The 25253-nt window shown below is 39.8% G+C and overlaps 1 protein-coding gene and 1 pseudogene across 1 annotated transcript; both read left to right on the top strand.

Moving 5' to 3' along the window:
- The first annotated feature begins 1739 nt into the window (after window positions 1-1739).
- Fmo5 (flavin containing dimethylaniline monoxygenase 5) lies at window positions 1740-19250 on the top strand. Its single transcript, XM_048813866.1, has 6 exons — window positions 1740-1827; window positions 3248-3390; window positions 7575-7774; window positions 11409-11755; window positions 15571-15643; window positions 18115-19250. The coding sequence occupies exons 1-6, from the start codon at window positions 1773-1775 to the stop codon at window positions 18458-18460; spliced, it is 1164 nt and encodes a 387-aa protein (XP_048669823.1). The 5' UTR covers window positions 1740-1772; the 3' UTR covers window positions 18461-19250.
- A 3100-nt stretch (window positions 19251-22350) lies between these two features.
- LOC107160374 overlaps window positions 22351-25253 on the top strand; it is an 8651-nt pseudogene continuing 5748 nt past the window's right edge.

Below are 25253 nucleotides of genomic sequence, written 5' to 3'. Positions count from 1 at the left end.
GCCCCTGAAGCTTTTGTTTACTAGTGCTGAACTTTTCTGACAAATTTCTACATAAGCAGCAAGTTATCAATAGTAAAATTACATGAAGCCAAAATATTCTCATGATTCAGCCTATACTGAAACCCTAAGAACTCTCTCTGACTTCCTCTTCCTCTGGGTTGGTAAGAACCCAAAGCCGTCTTATATCCTAACTTCACAAAGCCTGGGTCTTAGGTTTGAAAATGAACATACCTGTTGCACATGTATCTGTGTTGCTGAGGTACAGTTGCAACGTTAAGCCAAAATGCTCAAAAATGGCATGTAAAACAATCTTCAACATCAGAGGGCCTGAACAACCTGAGTGCATCTGAAAGGCCCCTGGTGCATGGTGATTCATAGTGAGGACAGTGGGAGCTGTCCTTTAGCACTGTGATGAACACTAAATGAGACCACCTTTATATATATATATATATATACATATACATATATATATATATATATGTATATGTATATATATAAACAAATTCGAATTTTCAGGATATTGTGAAGGACCAAAACACATTAGATGGAAATAAACTTGCCCGCATCTCACCAGTAAAAGACTCCAGAGGTCAAGAGTTATCCTTTATGGTCGAGGTACCATGGTAATCTCCTTAGCTTGGAAGTCCACAGGCATGGCCCACAGCTGTGGTCTCTGAAGGTAAACAGACAGAGTGTCATGGGTAGCCGACTCTGGTAGGTTGTATTCCTATTCCCAACTATCCACTGTCTCCCCTGTGGGATTATTGTGCATCCAGCCCTTAGACATGTGGCTTTCTGTTTCTCTGAATGGGCAGAGCCCATGTCCTTTGTTTTGGAATGTGAATGGATGTGGTGTCTGAGTTGAAGCTTTAAATGTGCCTGATCGGATGGTTCCTACCCCCGCCATGAAAACTCTACAAACCAAATAAGTTCCATGGTGGTTAAAATCTTTCCTAAACTTTCATGTAAGTATTAATTCATATCATTTTCAAAAAGTGTCTGTATGTGCATAGATGTGTGTGTGTGTCTCAATGTCCTCACCTGTAGAGGTGGAACTTCAGTTGGGCCTGAGTCTCCATCACACCTCTTCATGTGTCCTGTATCTCCTATCTCATTTCCAGCTTGCGTCTCCACCTTAGGTCTTCTGCTGGGTGTGCATTTGGCTATGAGAATAAGGTCAAGGTAACTGTTGGTTAATAATGACATTCTGCCCATGTGTTTGGCCCTCATCACCTAGAGCACTTATTATCTAGGAAAGTCTCTGCCATTAATATTTTCTTTTTTTAACTTATTTTTAAAATTTGTTCTTTTTAGTTATATATGACAGTAGAATATATTTTGGCATGTTATCCATACATGGAGTATAACTTCCCATTCTTGTGGTTGTTCATGATGTGGAGTTATACTGGTCATATATGTGTATAGGAACATAGGAAAGTGATGTCCAATTCATTTTACTGTTTTTCCTATTCTCATCCCTTCCCTTCCCTTCATTCCCCTTTGTCTAATCTAAAGTATTTCTGTTCTTTTCTCTCCCTGCCTTATTGTGTGCTAGCATCTGCATATCAGAACATTCAGCCTTTGGTTTTGGGGGATTGGCTTATTCCACTTAGTATGATAGTCTCCAGTTCCATCCATTTACCAGCAAATGCTATCGTCTCATTCTTCCTATGGCTCAGGAATATTTCATTGTGTGTATATACCACAGTTGCCACAGTTGCTTTATCCATTCATGTGAAGGAAGAAAGGAGGTTGATGTCTTTGATGGAGTCATGGTCTGCACTGGCCATCACACTAACGCTCACTTGCCCCTGGAAAGCTTTCCAGGTGAGTGACCTTCCAGGAAGGAGGCGACCCTTGAGCCAGGCCTGTGACCCTGAGGAATAGAAGGGTTGTGGTCCGAGTGATTTTCACCTTGGGGTGGAGTAAGACCCTCATTAGGCATGTTCCCTTGAGGATGGAATGACCTGTATCATCGCCGTTTGGGGACCAGAGTCAATGGTGATTTTAGAGTCTAGAGGTCTGTGAACAATCCTGCCACCACATGATGACATTTCAGTCAGGGTTGGAGTACATGTAGAATGATGATCCCGTAAGATGGTAAGGGCACTGGAGATCTTCTGTTGCTGAGTAGTATCCTAACCAGTACCACACCGTGGTGACACTGATGCACAAAGCCCTGTGTGCGGTCCATTGTGCAAGGTCACAGCCCATACAGTTGCGTGTGTGGTACGTGATACTGACAAACAACTCTGTCATGGTTTATGTATTACTGAGCTACACATTTCTCTTAGTGTGTGCTCCTACTACTTCTAGGAAAGTTTACTGTACAGCTGTCTGCCATGTCACCAGCGATAGCTTCACAGGCCTCCTGTTTATTGTGGGTCTTGATGGCATCAAGAGGCTATACTGAGGGACTGGCCCGTACAATATGGGCTGTGTGAGTACTCTGTGATTTTTTCACAATGATGAGACCAAAATTACAGTAACATTTTCAGAATGTATATATTTCTTTCAAGTGGCACATGATTGTATTTAGTTTCATAATGACTTTGGTTTTCTTTTTTATTTTTAATTAATTAATTTATTTTAATTAGGTATATATGACAGCAGAATGCATTTTGATTCATTGTACAGCACAACTTTTCATTTCTCTGGTTGCATATGATGTAGCATCACACCATGTGCAGTCACACATGTACCTAGGGTAATGATGTCCATCTCATTCCACCATCTTTCCTTAGGATCAAAAAAGAAGACCGTGGAGTTCTTACTCAGTATTGGTTCAGATATGGAATTTCTCAGTAATTGAGGAAACAAACAAATATTGAGTTTCTAATGCTTAAATGAAAGCTTGAATAATTTAGTTTCAGTTTGGGGCCTGAACTTTTTTTTAGAAAATGTACTTTATGTATCTCCTAGAGTATACAAAAACATATATACTCTAATTGAAGTGGGAGTATGTAACTAAGGGGATGAAAGACAACAGAGAATGGCAGCAGTTTGAATTTGTGGGTCTACAAATCCAAAATACAAACTCCTTATGATACAGGAATCACAAGCTACTATTCCAAGGGTATGGAAGAAAAAAATAAGCCAAAGTATTCAAGAAGACAAAAGTAGCTGAATAAAGGGAGAATATGTGGAGAATATGTGCTTCAACTTTAAATTCTACAAAAGAAAGATTTTACAAATGATATCCAACTTATAAACTATCATCCAATAATTATTTTCTGTTCTCTTGCAGGAATTGAGAAGTTCAAAGGACAGTATTTCCACAGTCGAGACTATGAAAACCCCGAGGCATTTGCTGGAAAAAGAGTCATCATAATTGGCATTGGGAATTCCGGAGGGGATCTGGCTGTAGAGATTAGCCACACAGCCAAGCAGGTTTGAGCCATTCTATCTGCAGCCTCACCAAGGAGATAGACCCACAGCGTATGGTCGGCTGCACTTTGCCCACTAGTGCCAGTGGCAAATACAGGGCTTGGTTTCATGCCTCCGTTGGCATTATGATGGATGCTAATGGAGAGGCGTGGTTAGGGTTAGGGTTCCATTACTCACTTGGCTTCATACTAAGGAATAAGTCCACGGCTTCAGGTTGCACTCACAATCCCAGTTAGCCTTTCCCTGGCTTTGATGAAGCCAAGTATTTGCTGGAAGAGGTTGTGAGAATGCAACATTGACAGTGTGAATCGTCCATTGGCCAGAAGAAATGTGCTCTTATACACATGGGGAAAGCACACTGTGGTCATTGAAAACTTTTCATTAACAGGATGGTGGGTGAATTTCCTTTTTGCCCCCCAAATGGGAAAAAAAGAAACAATCTAATCTTTCCAAAAACAATGTCAACATCAGCATAAAGAGTGACTGTGTAGTAGCTTATGTGACAGCTTGTGCCAGCCGTTGCCTGCAGTTAGGTAGCACAGAAGGAGAGTTACTCCAAATCAAGTTCTATCTCCTTGGTTTTTTGTTTTGTTTGTTTTGGTTTCTGTATCATAGATTTTGAGCGTTGAAGAAAGTGTCTTCACTGTAAAATCCTAGAAAAAGGCATGTCATTATTACATTTTTTTGTCTTCATTGAATCATAACTTTATTAGCAATAGGTAAATGCCTGGTTGTTCTTCAGCAACTTTAATTATGCTATGCTTCTCTAATACTATGGGGTTGTGCTCAGTGGTAGAGCACTTGCCTAGCATGCATAAGGCACCACATACAAATAAACAAATAAAATAAAGGTATTGTGTCCATCTACAACTAAAAAAATATTTTTAAAAAACCCAGAGGCTTAATGACACAATTTTGTTAAATGACCCTTATCCAGCAACGTGTTTCCAATAACCTCTCAGTACTATTTTCATCTATCAATATATAAGTGATCTCATATGTTATTCCATGAATTAATTCCACAAACACTTATTAGGAAGTAATTATATAAACAAGAAAGAGTAAAAAACACACGTGGTTGAAGGATGTACCGTGTAGGTAGTGGGGATCCATGCAAAAGTCTTCTTTCATATCTTGGCTTGTCAAGTGGTCATTTCTAAGGGAGCTGATCTAACCTGCATTATGGAATTAAAATTTCCCAGGAACAAAATATTCAGGGTGTGGAGATAAGGCAGCCATGTTTGTGAGAAAGCCCTGGGAAAACATAGCAAAATCACATCTGCATAGCGGGGGCAACCCTCACAGCACTAATGCAAACTGAAGAAATTTAATTGCTGAGTTCTAGCTTTTTGCTTTACGTATTAAAATGTGTTTAAGAGAAAATTTTGGAGTCAAAATTTGCAAGTGGATCTATTAATTTCAGTGCATAAGGAAATTTTGGTATAATCCTTGTGGTATGATGATTTTGTGAAAGCATCCCTTTCTCATCAGGTTAATTTCATACACGATTATATTGACTTAACCATTTTCCTTATGTTTTTCTTATAAACCAGATTTATAAATATATTGTTTGCTTAAAATAAGTGGTAGAGTGCTTGCCTAGTATGCATGAGGCATTGATGGAAAAGCTAAAATAAATATGACAGCCATTAAGCATTTATTCAGTGTTTATGGTATGCCACACTTTTCTATAAAAATTATCACAGCAGTCTTGGGATGGATGTGTTGTAACTATCTCATCGATAGGGAAACTTTTAACTAAGGCTATAAGCTTTACCCTAAATCATGTGAACCCCAAGACCATGCAGGTACTTCAGCTGTGACACGTAAAAGCACCTAACTCTGATAGTGCTGAAGGTTCCTCTCTGTGAGGATATATGTGCGAAGTAAAGAATCATACTTTGTAGACAGGCGTCTTTTTACATGAGAGCTTAGATAAAGACTATGAAACAATATACTTATTTACCGTAAAAATTTATTTACCAGAAACTTCTTCCGGGGTTGTGTAAAGTTGAAAATGTCCTGATACCTCTGCCAGGTAACTGAATATCAGCCTTAATCCATTCTGAACATGTACGTTTAGCCAGGAAAGAACAAAGAAGTACTGAGCAATCTCCTGTAGTTCTACTAGCAATCTTTATTTTCTCCTATTCAATAATCAATAGAACATCTCTTAACAGGATTTAGAATTGGTCAGATGTACGTTGAAACGTCAGTTTGCCTGTTAATAGCTATATGATCTTCGGCAAATTTTTCATCTTCCCGATGTCCCTCACCCATAAAATGAGGATGATATTGGCTTCCTCAAGGGGTTGTTGTGTTAACATTGTAAAATGGTTAGTGTCTCATGCCTGTAATTTCAGCTACTCAAGAAGCTAAGGCAGGAGGTTTGCAAATTTGAGGCCAACCTGAACAACTTAGAGAGACCCTATATCAAAGTAAAATAGGAATTTTTTTTTTTTTAAAAAAGGGCTAAGGATGTAGCTCAGTGGTAGTGCCTTTGCCAAGCATGCATTCGGCCTGAGTTTGATCCCCAGCTCCTCAGAAAAAAGAATACAAAGGACTTAGTATACGGAATTACAGGTCATAAGTCTCAGTAAAGGAAAGTAATGATGATGTGCTGGGGAGACTGAGAGAGGTGCAGGCTAACCCTCCCACTGTGGAGAACACCATTGGACACAACTGGAGAGACAGATTATGAGCACAGAAAGTTTCACATCATATAAATGATATAAATGGTAAATCATAGTTCATAATAATGCAACAATGTCAAAGACAAAAAGACTGGAGTTTTGGGTTAAATGATCTCCAGTTGTTTTCAGTTTTATCATTACATGATTTTTGGGGGGTGAGGGTACTGGGGATTGAACCTGTTACAGTTAAAATAGATACAACCTTTGGTCTTTCATAATGGGTGCATTATAATCATACTGTATAGGGGATCCATAGTTGTACATGCACATATTGTTATAGTTAAAGCTTCGTCCCAGGGTTTCATAAACTGACTTCCAGACCACTCATGTATAATTGAATCAAGCCTTTATTGAAGCACACCAGTGGCAACTGACCGAACATAAAGCTGTTCCCCTGATCAGCCCCAGACAATTGCAGGGGCACTCCTTATAAGCCTGAAAACTGCACCAGGGATGTTTGGGGATCCAGCCAATGAAAGCCAGCCAGGTTACGGAAATGGGAGACTGCAGTCAGGCCACCCCAGTTACAGAAGTAAAGCCCCATTAGGTGGCTCCGTGTTCTTAAGGGTTTCTATAGCGAAAGTTAAAGAACATCTTGTGCCCGGCATGACCTTTCTACTTGGCATGGTGGTTTTACAAACTGGAGCCACTTGGGCTTGACTGTCACAAACCCAGGGGCACTTAACCACTGAGCCACATCCCCAGCACCCCCCCTTTTTTTTTAAAGATGGACACAATATCTTTTTACTTTATTTATTTTTATGTGGTGCTGAGGATCAAACCCAGTACCTCACATGTGCAAGGCAATTGCTATACCACTGAGCTACAACCCAGCCTCCCAGCTTTTATTATTTTATTTAGAGACAGGGTCTGGCTGAGTTGCTTAGGGCCTCCCTAGGTTGCTGAGGCTACCTTTGAACTCACCATCCTCCTGCCTCAGCCTCCTGAGCCACTGGGATCGAAGGTGTACGCCGCCGCACCTGGTCTATGGAATAACATATATATATATATATATATATATATATATATATATATTTAGTTGTCAATGGACCTTTACTTTATTTGTTTGTGGTGCAGAGAATCAAACCCAGTGCCTCACACATGCCAGGCAAGTGCTCTGCCACTGAGCCACAGCCCCAGCCCCTATTCATGATTTTTAATGAGTCCGTAGGTGGTAAGTGCTAGCGAAGTTCAGAGGGAGGGAGAGAGAATTACCAACCTGAAAGGTCAGTGTTTCCTGTGTGGTTCTCATGGAGGACGTGGGCTTGATCTGGATCTTACACACGAATGGGCGCATTGGCTGTGAACAGAAGTGTAGTGCTGGACAGCAGCAGGACATGTTCTAGGACAGCGTTGGGGAAGGAAAATTTTAAAAAGATTGTACAGAACTAAAGTGCCACACTAGTGAGTATAAACTTAATGGTGAAGAAAGTGAGCGTGCTTCCGAGTGTGAGCGAGAATGACAACAGGAAACGATGTTTTCCCACGCCTTAGGTGTTCCTCAGCACCAGGAGAGGCGCGTGGATCCTGAATCGCGTAGCGGACCGTGGATATCCTTTTGATGTGGCACACCTTTCTCGACTTCAGCATCGTTTATCAAAGATATGCGGTCAAGCATTCACAAATGCATATTTGGAAAAATGTCTGAATCAAAGATTTGATCATGAAATGTTTGGCCTGAAGCCTAAACACAGGTATGTGCTCAGATGGGAATGGGGTGGTCAAGGCCAAGGCCCAAGGACTGTTCACTCAGGCTGACAGCTACCTCCACCCAGACATTAAGGAAACCAGGGAATCTGAAATGCCACTTTACCTTATCAACCACAGAAGACCAAGACCTGCTGGTCTAAAGTTTGTGTGACTCATTCTCATTGGCATCAGCCATTTCCTTATTCTGTGAGGTGTCAGTTTTTTTTTTATATGGTGCCCAACAACAATAAAAAGGTAGTAGAGGGCAGTGCCTCATTCAGTCAGTCAACAAACATGGGGCACCTGTTTGTTGTGAGCAAGGCATTATATTGGGCATGAAATACAGAGAGAAAGACATAATAATAAAAATAATACCTTGCCTTTTTCAAAGACATTTTAAAGTTAAGCACAGTAATGAGTGTGTGTGTGTGTGTGTGTGTGTGTGTGTGTAATCTCATTTAATCCCCCAAACGGCCCTATGGGTTGATGCCATTTTTATATCCATTTTACAGACATAAAAAATCAAAACTTAGAGAAACTAAGTCATTTGCCCAAGATCAACATGAGTAACAGATGGAAGACTTCAGAATTGGGTCTTACCTTGAATATACAAATGGGAAGACAGACAAGAGGACATGACAGAGAGATGCACAGGATGCAGTGGGAGCAGAGGGTGGGCTCTCGGACAGAGGAGGGCATGTGAAAGCCTCCTGTGTACTGACTCTACGTGACTTTTCTCTCCAGCCTTTTACTTTTGAAAATGTTCACATCTACAGAAAAGTCATATCTTTTACCTAGATTCTCCTGACATAGAGTTTGCTATATTTGCTTTTTATCTCTTCCCTCATGGAAGATAGATCCAAACAATATGTAGTATATACACATACTTAAGGACATATCTTTTTTCTGAAAGTAAGTAAAAATCATTAAAACATACCCAGGAAAAAGGGTATTCCCCTACATGCCATAATACAATGATCACATTTGGGAAATTTAACATTGATAAAATAATTTTCTAAAATGTTGGCATATTCAAATTTCTACAGATATCCCAATAATATTTTCTTTTTAAATTTTGGTACTGGGTATTGAACCCAGGGTCACTTTATCACTGAGTTTTTCCCAGCCCTTTTTATTTTTTATTTTGATACAGGGTCTCACTAAGTTGCTTAAGGCCTTGCTAAATTGCTGAGGCTGGCCTAGATCTTGAAATCCTCCTGTCTCAGCCTCCCAAGGGATTACAGGTATACATCACTGCAACCAACCTAATAATCTTCTTTATAATAAGTTTTTTTCTATTCTAAAAAATGTTAATCACATCATTTCATTAGTTGTCATGTCTTTTTTAATCTGAAATACTAATTCTCTATTCCCTTTTTTTTTTTGCATACTAGGAATTGAACCCAGGAGTGCTTTACTATTCAGCTACATCCCTAATTCTTTTAATTTTTTTATTTTGAGACAGGTCTCAGTCAGTTGCTGAGGCTGTCCTCTAACTTGTGGTCCTTCTGCCTCAGCCTCTAGAGTCACTGGGATTATAGACATGCACCACCATGCCTGGCCATTCATTTTTTTTAACATGGACTTTTATTCTCCTTCTCCTCTTCTTCCTCCTTTCTTCCTCCTCCTCTCCTCTTCCTATTTCCTCTTCCTCCTCCTCTTTCTTCTTTCTAAGGCATGGTTTTTGTAGACTATCTCTAAATTTTGAGTTGCATTGTATCTTGGCATATATACTACATTAAGGGATGTTATCTTCTTGGAGAATCCCGTCAGGACCCACATGATGTCAGTTTATTTCATATTAATGATGCTAAATTTGATTGTGTGTAAAAAGTGGCATGCACCAGGTTTCTCCAGTACAAAGATAGTTTTCCCCTTGAAATTAATCAGTGGGATGGTACTTGGACACAGTGTTCCCCAACAACTTTTCATTCAATTATTTAAGCATGAATATGTTTTGTAGTTGCAAAACAAATTGAGGTTTTATTGAATAATAAAAGGTAGTCAAATCGGGTCAGCATGTAGCATTCTAATTGTAATATGTTAGAATAGCAAAAGGCACATTATGCCCCGAGACCTGCACATAGCCTGGTATACCTAGACTACATGGCAAAGCTAGAAGAGTAGTTGAATACATCTCTAGGTCTATCAGGCATTAAACCTTTTGTATGCTCTTCTAAATAAAAAGTATAGGGGGCTGAGGATTTAGCTCGGTGGCAGAGTGCTTGCCTAGAATGCACGAGGCCCTGAGTTCGGCCCTCAGCCCTGGCAGGGGAAACACAAAAAAGTTTGGAATGAAGACAGCAGATCCATTCAAGTGAATGACGTCTTAAATTTAAGCAAGCGAGTGATGTAATAATAAGTCTATAATAAATCTATTTTAGAATGACCAGGCATGTGTCACTGCACCTGACCCAACAATATTCTTTATACCTTTTTTTTTTCTTTTCTAAATCAAGGATCCTAAAATCATGTTTATTTGCCCTTCTGATTCTAAGGCAAATGGTATAGAGGGGAGATGGGGGAGCCCTAAAGACAACTGTGTTGTTCAGGTGAGACAGTTAGTAGACAGAACTATTCTAGGCAGTCTTCCTTTTTAAGGGAGGAAGAACGCAGGCTTGGTGAGCAGGCAGGAGACAGTTCTGTGGCTTAGGCAACTGTGTGGATGGTGGCGCGCTAGTGAAAAGCAGTGTTAGAGAGACAGATGAAGCCCTGAGGCTGGAATGCAGAACACCGTCTTCCTGAAGGTTCGAATCCAAGCACATTGACTTCCACAGCTCGGGTGTCGTCGTAAGACACATGACACTCCTGAGGCTAGGCCAGGAAGACGTGGGGAGAGGGGTCTCGGCGCCTGCTGACCCGAGGCTCAGGAATCAAGACTTGTTTTTTACAGACCCAGGATACTGGAAACCTGGCTTATTTATTCTGATACCCTTATTCCATGCTGTCTCTAGGTCCAAAGTATCCCAAGAGAGTATAGAAAACTATTTTTACAGAAATTCTAAAATCCTAGGCTGTAGAACATTGGTCAAGTCACTTAACTTCTCTAGACCTCAGTTTCTTCATCTATACAACCTGGATAATGACAGCTACCCTCCATAGAGTTTATGTGACTGCCGAATAACTTAATGCATGGAAATGTAATCTGAACTCTAACTTGCTGTACATGTGTAATTTATTCCACAGTTTGGAAAATGAAAGTCTAAGTCTACCTCTTTGGAATTAGAAATGGATCAGGACATTAATAGTCAAGTTTTGTCAGACTGATTGATATGTGGACAGGAACGACTGGCCTGTGGCCTTGTGACACCACGGAGCATTACTATCGCATGAACAACCACATATGCACTCCTCCAAAAAACTCTTATCCTTCACTTCTCCAATACCTTCCCCTTCAGTGACTTGCAGGGTCCAGCCCGTTCAGCCTTGAGCCCTGAAAAGCTGATATAAAGTAAAACCGGTGTAAAGTGGGACTTTCCAAATTTCATGGGTAAACTGAGGGGACACCATTGACGTATTATTGTTTAACCACCTCCACCAAAGCAAAAATTTACTTACAGGGTTTATTTCTCTCTCCCCTTCTTTCCCTCTCTCGGTCCCTCTCATTTCTCCTTCTCTTCATCTTCATGCCACTCACAGAGCTCTGAGCCAGCATCCAACAGTAAATGACGATCTGCCCAATCGCATCATCTCTGGCTTGGTGAAGGGAAACGTGAAGGAATTCTCAGAGACAGCTGCCGTATTTGAGGATGGCTCTAGGGAGGATGACATTGATGCTGTTATCTTTGCCACGGGCTACAGCTTCGCCTTTCCTTTTCTGGAAGATTCTATCAAAGTGGTCAAAAATAAGATATCCCTATATAAAAAGGTCTTCCCTCCCAACCTAGAAAAGCCAACTCTTGCAATCATGGGCTTGATTCAGCCCTTAGGAGCCATGATGCCGATTGCAGAGCTCCAAGGACGCTGGGCCACTCAAGTATTTAAAGGTAAGTGACAATAAAAATTCACTCCTTAATTACTTGGTGATGATTGACTATGTTTCTGTGCTTGCTTTTAAACAGCAGTATGTTTGACCAAAATCTTGAGGGTTGCATAATATCTGGCACAAACTTAGTACCAGAAAACTTATTTGTAAGTGAACCTAAGTAGTAATTATAACCATAGACCTACCTTAGAATCACCTGGGTGTTTCCCCAGCTTAGGCAGGCTTTCTTCTCATCCATGGTGATACTTATTCAGTAAATCTGGGAGGGGCAGGCACAAAGTTGTTCCCCAGAAGATTCCAATGTGTACTTCAGATTAGAATCCACTCATCTGAATTTTAGACAACTGGTATGTATCTGTGAAGTAAAAGAATCTCATCTTTCATTACAGAGAATGTCAGATATAGAAATGGTGCGACTTAATTCATACAATAAGTTAACACCCGGTAGGAGATAATCCAGAATATAAAATATTCAACTTTCAAACCCTCACATCCCCACTACCCCGCGTCCCTGCGTGTCCCCCCTTTGAGTTCTGGCCAGGAGTACCTGAGGGAGAACAACTCTGAGCTTTGGGTGGTAGGCTCAGTAGGAGCCAGCGGCTGAGGAGGGTTCCAAAAGGCTTCATTCAGTCTAGCACGTCTCAGAACCTCGCGACAGTTCTCTCCATGGTCAGACCACCACCTAAAGACATCATAGAGTGAACCTGGAATCCACTGAATAAGGAGGGAGAACATGGTGTGAGGAACGTGAGAGCATATCATGTGAAATACAAATGAAGCTGCTGGAGAAGTTCAGGGTAAAGAAGTTAAGACCTGGGGGATCTAAGAGTCCCTTCAGATAGTTGAAGGGATACCTATGGGATAAGAATCAGACTTACTTATTAGAGCAAAGAGTCAAACTAGAACCAAGGAATGGAATCTTGAAGGTTGCATAATATCAGCTTAACATTTAAAAAAAAAAAAAAAACAGACTTTTTTTTTGGTCCATATAAAGGGAGCATGATTTGAAGGAGGGAGATAAGAAATATGATACAATCTGTGTCTAAACAAGGTAACACTGAAAGCTGATAAATTCAAAGAGAACTTCATCACAGAATGTTGTAAATATCTTTATCTGCCCATCAAATTTAATAGTTCATGAACTGACTGCCTCTCACCACCAAGAAATAGACCTCCGCCTCCTCCTCCTCCATGCAGTTTCAGCTGATAACTGCAAACTTGTGGCTGTACCCTGTAAGAAGTCATTGGAAATCAGCTCTCAAATGTACTTCTTGAGCATCCTAAAGACCTGTGATTAATTTCAAAGGAAACATTCCCATGCTTCCTTGTTGATTTGTAAGTCATAATTCCCATAAATTAAGAAAACACATTAAAAAAACATAGTAGGCTCTGAGTGTTGAATTTCTGACTTCTGTGTTTCAGAGGCGTCTCAGGTGTGCCCAGAAAAGGGCCACCAGAATGGCAGAGAACATGACACCTGTTATAGTAGGACCCCGTGCTGTTCAGCCTGATAATGAGAAGACTTAAAGTAGTCATGACAGGTGCTTTCACATTTTAAGTCCTGTCAAGTATCAAAATTTAGTTGTGTGGCTCCAGAAGGAAGAACTAGTTCCAATGATAAAAGTTGCATAGAAGTATATTTGCGGGTCAGTTCAAAAAATAATGTTCCAGCAACCACATCAGTCTGTTATATCATCTCCTTAGCAGGTAGTGAGATCTCTAAGGCCAGAGATCTTTTGTTCTTTTTCTTTTTAATTGCTTCTATTTTTAAAATACATGACAGCGGAATGCATCACAATTCTTATTACACATATAGAACAATATTTCATATCTCTGTATATAAAGTATGTTCACAGCAATTCATGTCTTCATACATGTACTTTGGATAATGATGTCTATCACATTCCACTGTCCTTGCTAATCCCCTGTCCCCTCCCTTCCCCTCCCACCCCTCTGCCCTGTCTAGAGTTCGTCTGTTCCTCCCATGCTCCCTCTCCCTACCCCACTATGAATCAGCCTCCTTATATCAGAGAAAACATTTGGCATTTGTGTTTTTGGGATTGGCTAACTTCACTTAGCATTATCTTCTCCAATTGCATCCATTTACCTGCAAATGCCATAATTTTATTCTCTTTCATTGCTGAGTAATATTCCATTGTGTGTATATGCCACATTTTTTAATCCATTCATTCACTGAAGGTCATCTAGGTTGGCTCCACAGTTTAGCTATTGTGAATTGTGCTGCTATAAACATCGATGTGGTTATGTCCCTGTAGTATGCTGTTTTTAAGTCCTTTGAGTATAAAATGAGGAGTGGGATAGCTGGGTCAAATGGTGGTTCCATTCCAAGTTTTCCAAGGAATTTCATACTGCTTTCTATACTGGCTGCACCAATTTGCAGTCCACCAGCAGTGTATGAGTGTGCCTTTTCTCCCACATCCTTGCCAACACTTATTGTGTTTGTCTTCATAATAGCTGCAAGGCCAGATACTTTTAAGGAAGAATGAGATGACCACTTGATATTGTATTGTAGAGAGAAGGATTGTACTAAGACACATTCCCATTCTGAAATTCTATATTCCAGAACTTTATAGAGTAACATTTTAGGATTGTGGCTCAATTTTGTACATGGCACAGTGCCTACATATCTGGTTGGGCATAAGGCTATATATCTGGGCAAAAGGCTAATTGTTTGAGCTAGAGTTGTTTATATGGACTTAAATGTGATTCTGCCTTTGTCTAGTCATGTCCTTGGTTTTAAATCATAGTACAGGAACTGTTTTTATATTAATGCTTAAATTTTATTTGTCAAGATTGGGTATATGAGTTCCTTTGGTCTTACCCCCCCCACACACACACACAGACACATACAGACTCTTATCAAATAAAAGAGGTAATAAGGTGAAGGTTATTTTCCATAGGATTTTAGCATACAATGTGATTAGGGTTTATGTTTACTCCCTTTATTCTCTCGTATAAAATACTTTTGTTATTAAGATACCTGTGCAGGTGTTCCTCTACACCCCTCCCTTTTATGAGATGGGGTTTTACTATATCACTCAAGCTGATTGAACTTTTAGATCCAAGTTATCCTCCAATTTCAGCCTCCCAAGTGCTGGAATTGCAGGCATGCATCACTACACCTGAGTTGCCTTTTGACCTTGTACCTCATTTTTCATTTGCTTTTAAGGCCATTTGTCATTTCCTTGTGTCCAAATTTAATTTGCCAATTCAAAGACTATGTTAGGGAGGAGGCAGGTATTTGTTGGAAGGCAGAGTACAGTAAATATGTTCCAAAGACAAAGCAGAATAAACTACACGTCCTGATACCGGTGAATACTCCTTAGGACCAGAGCTATTTTGAACTTAATATATTTCCAGATTTTTGGAATATCTGCATATACATAATGACCTATCTTGGAGATGAAGCCCAAGTCTAAAAAGGAAATTCACTTAGTTTTCATATACACCGTACACAATATAGCCAGAGGGTAATTTTATACAATAACATTGTGCCTGTGTTTTGACATGACCTATCATGAGGTCATGTGTGGAATTTTCTACTTGGGGCATTTTGTCCATGTTCAAAGAGTGTTGGGTTTTGGAGCATTTAAGATTTCTGTTTTTGTGATGAGGTATGCTCAACTTATTATATTTTGGTCATGGCAAGATCAAGTGATCAAGCAAACTGTAATCTCTTTGAGTATAGAGAATCATCCTATATTTCTTTGAATTCTCCATAGCACAGTAATTGTTAATAGGATCATTGTTTCTATTGAGGTAATTTACACTTAAATTTAAAATTTTTCTCTTTAGGGCTAAAGAAATTGCCCTCACAAAATGAAATGATGGCAGATATATCTAAGACTCAAGAGGAAATGGCAAAAAGGTAAGAAATTCTCCCAAGAAGATGTATGTAACTTTTTCTACTTATTCTTAATAAGAACAATATTCTACTACATTTAGTTTCGTCTTGTTAATTTGAGAATTCTGATTATATTGTGATAAGAGGGGAATGATAGTTGTGACCACAGAATGGGGAAATAGCACTAGCAGTGTAATGTGGATGGGAAAGGAGAGAAAACTCAAGGGAGTGTATAAAGGCGGTATAAAGGCTATGTTTAGGACTTAAAAGTTAGGAAAAAGCTCCTTGAGAAAACCATCAGGTGTATCATTTGGGGGAGGGTTACTTGAAGTATTAACAGAGCTGCCAAAGGAAGGAAGGGTGTGGTGAATCAACGGTGATTTCAAGTTCTAAGTAGACTTACAGACCTGACGTGGCTGCTTCGCTGGCTGCCATCAGGTGGACAGCACACGCAGGTCACAGGGCTGAGCGTGAAAACCCCCTGTGATCTGGTAAAGCAGTGACAGCACCTGGCTGCTTTGCTTCTGTGGACACAATGATGTGGCAGTCTGGATCTCAGAACTTGAGCTCAAATCCCAGGTTGTTTTTACGTGGAAATTGATTGTTGCAGGCCCAAAATGGTGGTTTCTGCCACTGACTATACAGCATGGCTCTGGCCTATCTTGGAGGAGAGAAGGTGACTTTCATTCCATCTTCCCGTCCTTACCAGTGCTCTCCTGTTTTCCTCCCCTGCCATTGCTGCACGTCTGTGGCAAAGTTCCTGCGTCCTCTGCTTCCCCGAGTCCGAGTGTCCCTGACTTCCTCCTCACTCCCCACATGGTTCCTCTGAAGGGCATCCATGACCAGGCGCCTTGCTCTCACTCCTGAGCTGGCACCTCTAAGCATCTTCCCTTCCCGGAGGCTTTCTTTCCCTTCTTTTCTGGCACCAAACTCTCTTATTTGGACTTTCCTGCTCTCTTTCTTTTCACTCAAGCTTGTGCGCCCACCTTCTGATTGTGAGCAGTCCCCCAGGACATAGTCTGAACTTCACTGAGGGTTGACAGTTTGCTCACATTCAGCATTTCATGGGCGTTGGGGTTCATTTAATCCTCTTAACCACCCCACAGGCCGTGAAACCTCATGAAAACTCCACTTCTTGACCTACTATTATAAGATGAGTAAATGCACGGGTGCCGACGCCTGAGTTAATATCGTCTCCAGGAAGGAGAGCTCTCAGGTTCTTTCCTGTTTCATCTCCTCAAAATCCCAGCCCTATTTTGATAAGGTACTGCTTGACCACCTATCAGTTCCTCCAGAATTCCACCTCAAGAATTCTACCAAAAATTCATTTTCTAATCCTTGTTTCCTGTCTTCGTTTTTGGATTCCTCAATTAGCTTAAAGACTTTCCTCTTATTTGCTTTGTGTTCCATGGTTCTTTCTTTTCATTATAGAAAATAAAAAGTGAAAGTCTCCAAGTCACACTTCTTCCACATACTTTACTGTCAACTATTTTTTCACTAAGAAGTCTTTTTAGCTCTCCAAACCTGCGCTTGGTATAATCACTCCATCTGGCTCCCTGGGAGGGCCACTTCTTCTTGTGAGATGAGTCACCCTCCCTGGTCCTTTCAGGGTTCCAAATTAACATTTTCGCTGGGAAGCCCTGATCTGTGGACTCCCCCTACCCATCTCACTACCCTGGCCTCACAAAATAGAGAATCCCATGCTTGAGGATTTGGGGTGAATTCCCTCTTTCTCGTCAGAGTCCTCTGTGTCTGGAGTGCTGTCGTCCATTCTTGTTCTCTACTGACTTAGGCAACGACCACAGACGTTTATGCCCATTCCTGCTTTATTCCTTCACTTGGCTGTGTTCCCTGATTTTTAATACTTTTTCTTTGTTCTTATCTATATCTTTCAAATCTTCAATGACCTATTATAGCCCTCTTTTTTTCTAGAATTTTTTAAAAATATTTATTTTTTTTAGTTTTCGGCAGACACAACATCTTGTTTGTATGTGGTGCTGAGGATCAAACCCGGGCCGCACGCATGCCAGGCGAGTGCGCTACTGCTTGAGCCACATCCCCAGCCCTATAGCCCTCTTTTAACTACCCTTTCTAAAATTTCTATTTAACAGTCAAACCCACAATATTTAGCAAAACCCTTGTATGTTCTGTTACGTATACAACAATCTTCTCTCTTCTGGTGTATTATCAGATCTCTAAGAATGGTGACAAATATCTTTTTTCACTATTTACTACAGTTTGTAGCCTAATTTAAAATCAATACAAGCTGAGGCTGTGGCTCAGTGGTACAGCACTTGCCAAGCATGTATGAGGCACTGGGTTCAAATCTCAGCACCACATATAAATAAATGAATAAAGGTTCATCAATAACTAAAAAAATTTTTTTTAAATCAGTACAATGTGCCCAGTATAAAATCAGTACAATATGTATGTTGATCGATCGACTAGTTAATCGCCTTTTTGATAGGCCATGGCTTCTGTCTTCTCTGATTTAGGTACGTGGAAAGCCAACGCCAGACCATTCAGGGAGACTACATTGACAGCATGGAAGAGATGGCTGACCTGGTGGGAGTCAGGCCCAGTCTGCGGTCTCTGGCCTTCAGTGACCCCAAGCTAGCATCACAGTTACTTTGGGGACCTTGTACTGCAGCCCAATTTCGTCTACAGGGCCCTGGAAAGTGGGATGGGGCTCGAAAAACCATCCTTTCCACAGATGACCGTATCAGGAAGCCCATGAAGACCAGGGTGACCGAGAAGAGTGATTCCGCAGCTTCAGCAGTGACCGTGGGCAGGCTCATGCTGGCCGTCATTCTCTTTGCGGTGATAATGGCTTATTTTTAGACGTCCCATTGTCCGTGCCCTGGCGTCCAGACCTAACAAAACTGAGCACTCTCACTCCCCTGTTGCTCAGAAAGCTACCTTTATTTCTCTTTCAGAAGCATTGATCCTCGTTTCTCCTTTTCCTACAATGAAATCCTGACTTCTCATCTGAGTTGGTTCATGCTCCTTCCTCTTGTAATCTGTCACTCTTTCCTTCTAATAATTCCTGGACTGTGAGCTCAGGCACTCTTTACTCATCTTTATATGATGTCCTTAGCAGACATGTGGCCTTGTTGACCATCAGATATTATGGTGGGGATTCTAAATCAGCATCTGAAAATATGGCTGACTTCAGGCTGGGGTTGTGGCTCAGTGGAACAGCGCTCGCCTGGCACGTGTAAGGCACTGGGTGCAATCCTCAGCACCACATAAAAATAAATAAATAAAGGTCTCGGGTCCACCTACAACTAAAAAAATTTTTAAAAATGACTGACTTCATGTAATTCTTCTGATAGGATTTGATTTTCTATTTACAAAGCTCAATTTTTGTTTTTAATATTAAAACTATACATTTTCTGAGAGAGAAGAGAAATAGTCGTTTCTCTGTGATAGACATACAGATACATAAGACATCTTTTTTTACTCACTATCCTAATAACTGGTCATTTTTGCTCCCTACCCTAAGCAACGTGTCTTTATTTTCTTAATAAAGAAATTACTTTCAATTTTCTAAGCTCATAGGTTGTTTTAATAATGTAACATCTACCCATGGGTTCTACTTGGTTGAGAAAACTGGGATTTTTTTAAAGCAGCTGTCCTATCTTTTTTGATCTCTTAGTTCCTAGATTGGATCTAATCAGATGTTTAGTTTAGGAAATAAGTAGCTGCCAACTACTGTAGTGAAGTCTACAAGTGTAATGTGTTTTGTCTCCTCTTACTCTTTCTCCCATTTCTTCAGGTAGAATCTAGTAGTAAGAATTCAAAGAGGTTTTGTCTAAAATGTAGGAATATTCTAATACCACTTTTTCTTATGTAGTTCTGAAAAACAGAGCAAAGAAAAAGAAAGCAGGAACTTGGGTTTACATCCCAGTGCTGCCGCTGATTCTGTCTTCTCATCTGCTGAAGTTTTGCTATTCTTGTTTCATGAGAAATTGTCACTGTCTAGCACCCTGAACTCCAATGGGGAAAGGTACTGGAAGTACCAGTCAAGGGTATAGTCACAAATAGCTGCTGTGCAACGGTTTTAAGTTTGGATTGCTGCCAATTTCTTAACTACAGGATAAATTTGAACAAGTAAAAGCACATCCAACTAATATAAATACACTAAGAGAATTAGAAATTTGAGAGTTAAAACTCCTTAATCACATAACTATTTGGACAGCTGCCTATCATTTCACCAAATTTACTTTTCCGGAACTAGAGAACTCAAAGTTGGTATTAGGTCTTTTCCTTCTCTAATCCTTAGGATTTAGGGGATTTGTTATCTATTAAAGTAGACCTAGTGTTTTTAAAATCTTTTATTAGTTATTGATATACCTTTATTTTATTTATTTATACACACTGAGAATCAAACCCAGTGCCTCACACATGCCAGGCAAGTGCATTACCACTGAGCCCCAGCCCCAGCCCCAGATCTAGAATTTTTTAATCTACAGATTACTCTTGTTCAAAAGTAAATTGAAGCTGGGCACAGTGGTACATGCCTATAATCCAGTGGCTAGGGAGGCTGAGACAGGAGGATCACGAGTTCAAAACCAGCCCAGCAACAGTAAGACACTAAGCAACTCAGTGAGAGCCTGTCTCTAAATAAAATACAAAATAGGGCTGGGGGTGTGGCTCAGTGGTTGAGTGACCCTGAGTTCAATCCCCTGTACCCCCCCCCCCAAAAAAAAACAAGTAAATTGAAGGCTGTGGTTGTGGCTCAGTGGTGGAATTCTGTCTTAGGTGAATGAGGCCCTGGGTTCCATTCTCAACAGCACATTAAATTAAATAAATAAAATAAAGTTATTTTTAAAAGGTAAATTGAAGGTCTCTTGCTTCTTAAATGTTCTCCTTTTATAATATAAACTTGCCTCTTTTAGGATGTAAATGTATTGAATTAATAATCCCCTAATTATCACTAATAACACCCCAGTTTCCTCTTTAAAGTGTGTATTTTTAAATTGATTTAATTCTCTCATTCTACATATAATATGTAAGGTTACCAAAAAAATCATTGCTTGATTTCTAAACCAAGCTGAATGCAAGATGTGAATAGGATATTGCACTCAAAACAACTCAAGATGCAAAGCTTTAGTATTGATGAATATGTGCTAATATTCTATTTATATATTCTACTTATATATTTTGCTCTTTATATTAAGATCATGTATATGTGTATATATATTTATATAAAAATTCTCTAATTATATTAAATCTGGTTACCAAATAAAAATGCATTCTTGTAATGCCAGAGAGTAAGGAAGTGCTCTCTGAATAAGCATATGTCAAGGGGACACAGGAGCCATCAAATAGTGTACAAATTTCAGCAATAAAATAAATAACCTACTATTAGAACATAAGACATAAAAAATCACAAGTCCATAGTGATATAAATAAATGATTGAATAAATTAATAAATGAGATGGAACAGACAACTCTCCTCTACAAAAGAATTCCAAATAATTCATACAGACACTCTCTTCTCAAGGAGACGGAGCACGACTGTCTAAATGGGTGGTATAGATCGACTTCCTTTCAAAATTTACAGCATGGAAAGGGGGGAGAGTGACTGCAGTGGAAAAATTCAATAAGTACCACTTTAGCCAGGTGACCAAGGTCAACATCGACAGCCATAAGTCATACTGACCATAGGTACCCTGGATGTGATAGGACGGGAAGGTCCCTTACCTCTGTGGCACTCACCCCTAAACCATAGCCCAGCTTAACCATGAGAAAAGTACCAACAATCTCAAGTTGAGGAAAATTCTACAGACTTCCTGACCACCTCAAAACTGTCAAGGTCATCAAAAACAAGGCAGTTTTGAGCACAGTACAGAGGAGCCTAAGGAGGCCTGTCATCTAAATGGAATGGAGTGTTCTGGAATGAAGAGAGGGTAGTAAGTAAAACTTGGGGAGTAAGTAAAGTAGCATTATGGTCCATAATAACAAGTCAATGTTGGCTTATGATTGTGACAAATGGACATAATAATGTGTCAACAGTAAGGAAAACCAGGTGGGTGTATTCAAGAATTCTAATATTTTTGCAAACTTTCTTAAATCAAAAACTATTTCTGGGGGGCTGGGATTGTGGCTCAGTGGTAGAGTGCTCACCTAGCATGTGCAAGGCTCTGAGTTCAATCCTTAGCACCACATAAAAATAAAGACATTGTGTCCATCTACAACTAAAAAAAAATAGTTTTAAAAAATACTTATTTTTTAGTTGTATTTGGACACAATACCTTTATTCTATTTATTTATTTTTATGTAGTGATGAGGATCAAACCCAGGGCCTCACGCATGCCAGGCAAGTGCTCTACCACTGAGTTACAACCCTTGCCCCAAATCAAAAACTATTTTAAAATTTAAAAATTACTTGAAAAAAAAAGAAATGTATTCATTTGATTCAGGATTTGACCTAGAGCTACAGTCTAGTGGAATTTTCTTAGCAGAACAACAACATTGGCTATACATTCATCTACATTACTATGTTTACCTGATTACTCTCAAATTAAGTTGACTTAATAAAACATAACTTACAACAGCAAATTTTACCTCCATTGCTGTGTAAGTATTAACTGTGATTGTATTGACTGAGAAATGGTGATACGAAGTCCAAAGACAATTTCTTCAATTCACTTAGATAAGTTTTCTTGTATCTGAGAACATGAAGCCAGTAGTCCCCACAAACAAGATCTATATTAAGGGCAGCTATGTACATAAGTAAGGTAATGTTACTTCATATTGGGCCTGCCTTGTTACTTTGGCTAACCGTAACATAGTAATAAACATTCTCTAGGCTACCTACTTGAAATTTCCCAAAGTGCATGATTTTTCATGTTTCAGTGTATTCTTTTGTTGTAATTTCAATAAATTCTTCAGCTAAATAACACCCCCATCATCTTCAAGATTCAGTTCATCAGTTAACTCTTCCATGAAGAGCTTCCTGATCCCCAATATGAATTACTGGGCTCCTCTGTGCTTTTAACACACCTGTTAATATCACACCTGTTGGTATTTGTTAAATACCAAACTATGTGGTAACAAGTGGTTCTCTCACATGGTTCCTCTTTGAACTAATAAATTCTTGGGAGGCAGATTTCTGTGCAGTTAATTTATGTGTTCCTAGTGCCTGGTATAGTGCCTGGAACACAGTGAAGCCTCCATAGATTAATTAATTGAATGAATACATGTAACATGGGAGATAAAAGTGGTTGGGATTTTAAAAATTTAAACAGTGGGGGACTGAGGTTGTAGCTCAGTGGCAGAGTGCTCACCCAGCACGTGTGAAGCACTGGGTTTGATCCTCAGCACCACATATAAATAAATAAAATAAAGGTATTTCTTAAAAAATAGTGAATATCACTTTTAGAAAACATGATTAAGGAGATCAGGGTGCTTAACATTTTGAAATATCTGTGGGGCAAACATGTTCTTTCAGAAGATATTCTGGAATAGACCACTGATCTGAGTCAGTGTGGTGGGGCATCCTCTGAGTGACTCGTGTCTCCATCCTGGAGTGCAGAGGCTTTGATCATCACTACTTCTCATGGTGACTTGGACTTTGCCCCAGGCCTGGAAGTTTGAGGGCATATCTTCAGACATAGGCATCACCCTACAGCCCTTGGGTCCAATTACACTCACCTGTCCCTTGTAACCCTGCCCCTTCTTACCTTTTTTGGATGGAACTTTCTAAGAATGAGGGTTCTCCCAATAAAAGCCCACTTTGGAACGTGTTCACTCTCTCCTGCCAGCCTCTCGTGACTACCCCTCGCTCTTCCATTGGCCGAGAGCGGAGGAGCCATCCTGAAGCTTGTTTAAAGGTAAAGTGTGTGTCTGTGTTTTATTTGGGTCCCTGGAAATTCAGACCTTAAATTCAGCTGCCGTGGGGGTGGCAGTATGGTATCTAATAGTCCGTTGTGGTTTGAAACACATCTGTCTATAACTTATTTGTACAAACAGATCTTTTAAAAAGTCAGGATCTTAACATAAAGAAAGTGTGTCTTCTTCAATCCTCATGCTGCCTAGAGCTCCTCATCGCTGTTTCTCTTTCCTTTCTCGAGTCCCCCTACTCCACTGAAGTACTGGCCACCATCTTTCCTGGTTGTAGATATTTTCAGACCCATTCACTCTCCTTCATTCTGTAAATATTTTAGTATCAAGCTTTGTGCCTTTCTCTATGAACATAACTACTCCTGCAGTTTAATATCTAGGTAGTACTTTCACCTATCCAATATATTAATTAGGATTAGATTTGGTCATATATGGTAGAAAAATGTCAAACAATGATTTAAACTAGACTGAAGTTTATTTCTTCTCACATAAAAAAGTCCAGAGGTAGACAGTCCTGATATATAACAGCTCTGTAGTTTGTTTTCTGCTCTATTATTCTCAGCTACCTCACGATCCAAGGTGACTGCTGGATTCTAGCCATTCTATGAACATCCTACATAGAAGGAAGGAGAAATGTAAGGGCACACCCTTTCTCTTAAGGAGATTTAACAGAAGTTCCATATAAAATTTCCACTTAGATATCACTGGAAGAGAGCTACCAGGGAAGCTAAGAGATTTGTCTTTATACAGAAAGGCAACATACCAAGGTTTTGGTGCTTTTATCACACCAAAGTTATTATACCAAGGTTATTGAAAGAGAAGAGGAAACGGACGTTGAGGTGGGCCTCTAATACTCTCTGGCTTCTCATTTTCCAGTTCTATGATCTTTTTTTATGCTTTTTATTTTATTTTTTTTTAATTTTTATTGTTGGTTGTTCAAAACATTACATAGTTCTTGATATATCATATTTCACACTTTGATTCAAGTGGGTTATGAACTCCCATTTTTACCCCATATACAGATTGCAGAATCACATCAGTTACACATCCATTGATTTACATATTGCCATACTAGTGTCTGTTGTGTTCTGCTGCCTTTCCCATCCTCTACTATCCCCCCTCCCCTCCACTCCCCTCCCCTCAAGCACAATTATTTCATTCTTCATTTTTTTTTCACTTACGAGACGTATTAACAACATTTTGGCAATTAATGTTTTACTATTCGGGGCTCATTTTAATCCACTCTTCCTGTTATTGAATCTATGCTCCTTTGTCTTTGGGACAGGCTAATAGCATACTTAATACATTGGACTTCACCTGGGGATGATGAGAAAGAAGAAAGCACTATGGACCATTTCAAGCCAAGCATTCCCACTGTGCCCTGGGAAGAGTAATACACCCTGAGCACTGGCTTGGAGATTCCCATTTCTCCCGGATGCATTCAATTGAATTAAAATAGTTACACTTGATCAAACTTTTACATTTTTAGTGCCCAAACAATCAGCTCAAAAGGTAGAGCTTAATGCAGTATTACAAGCTTTTGTGATGTTTAAAGATTCTGTATTTAATTTATTTTCCGATAGTCAGTATCCCTTGAAGATGCTGGTAGGATTTCCCCTTCTTCTACTGTTTTCTCTTTGCTTTCCACTATACAAAGTCTAATCTGGGACAGAAAAGATCCATTCTTTATAGGACATATCAGGGCACATACAGGATTGCCTGGAGCCCTTAGTTTGGGCAATGATTTAGCAGATAAAACTACACATGACATACATATTTTCTC

This window comes from Marmota marmota, unplaced genomic scaffold (assembly GCF_001458135.2).
Source record: "Marmota marmota marmota unplaced genomic scaffold, marMar, whole genome shotgun sequence".
Classification (NCBI taxonomy): Eukaryota; Metazoa; Chordata; class Mammalia; order Rodentia; family Sciuridae; genus Marmota; species Marmota marmota.
Note: the sequence above shows the minus strand (reverse complement) of the source record. Positions and strands in the feature narration are given on the sequence as shown.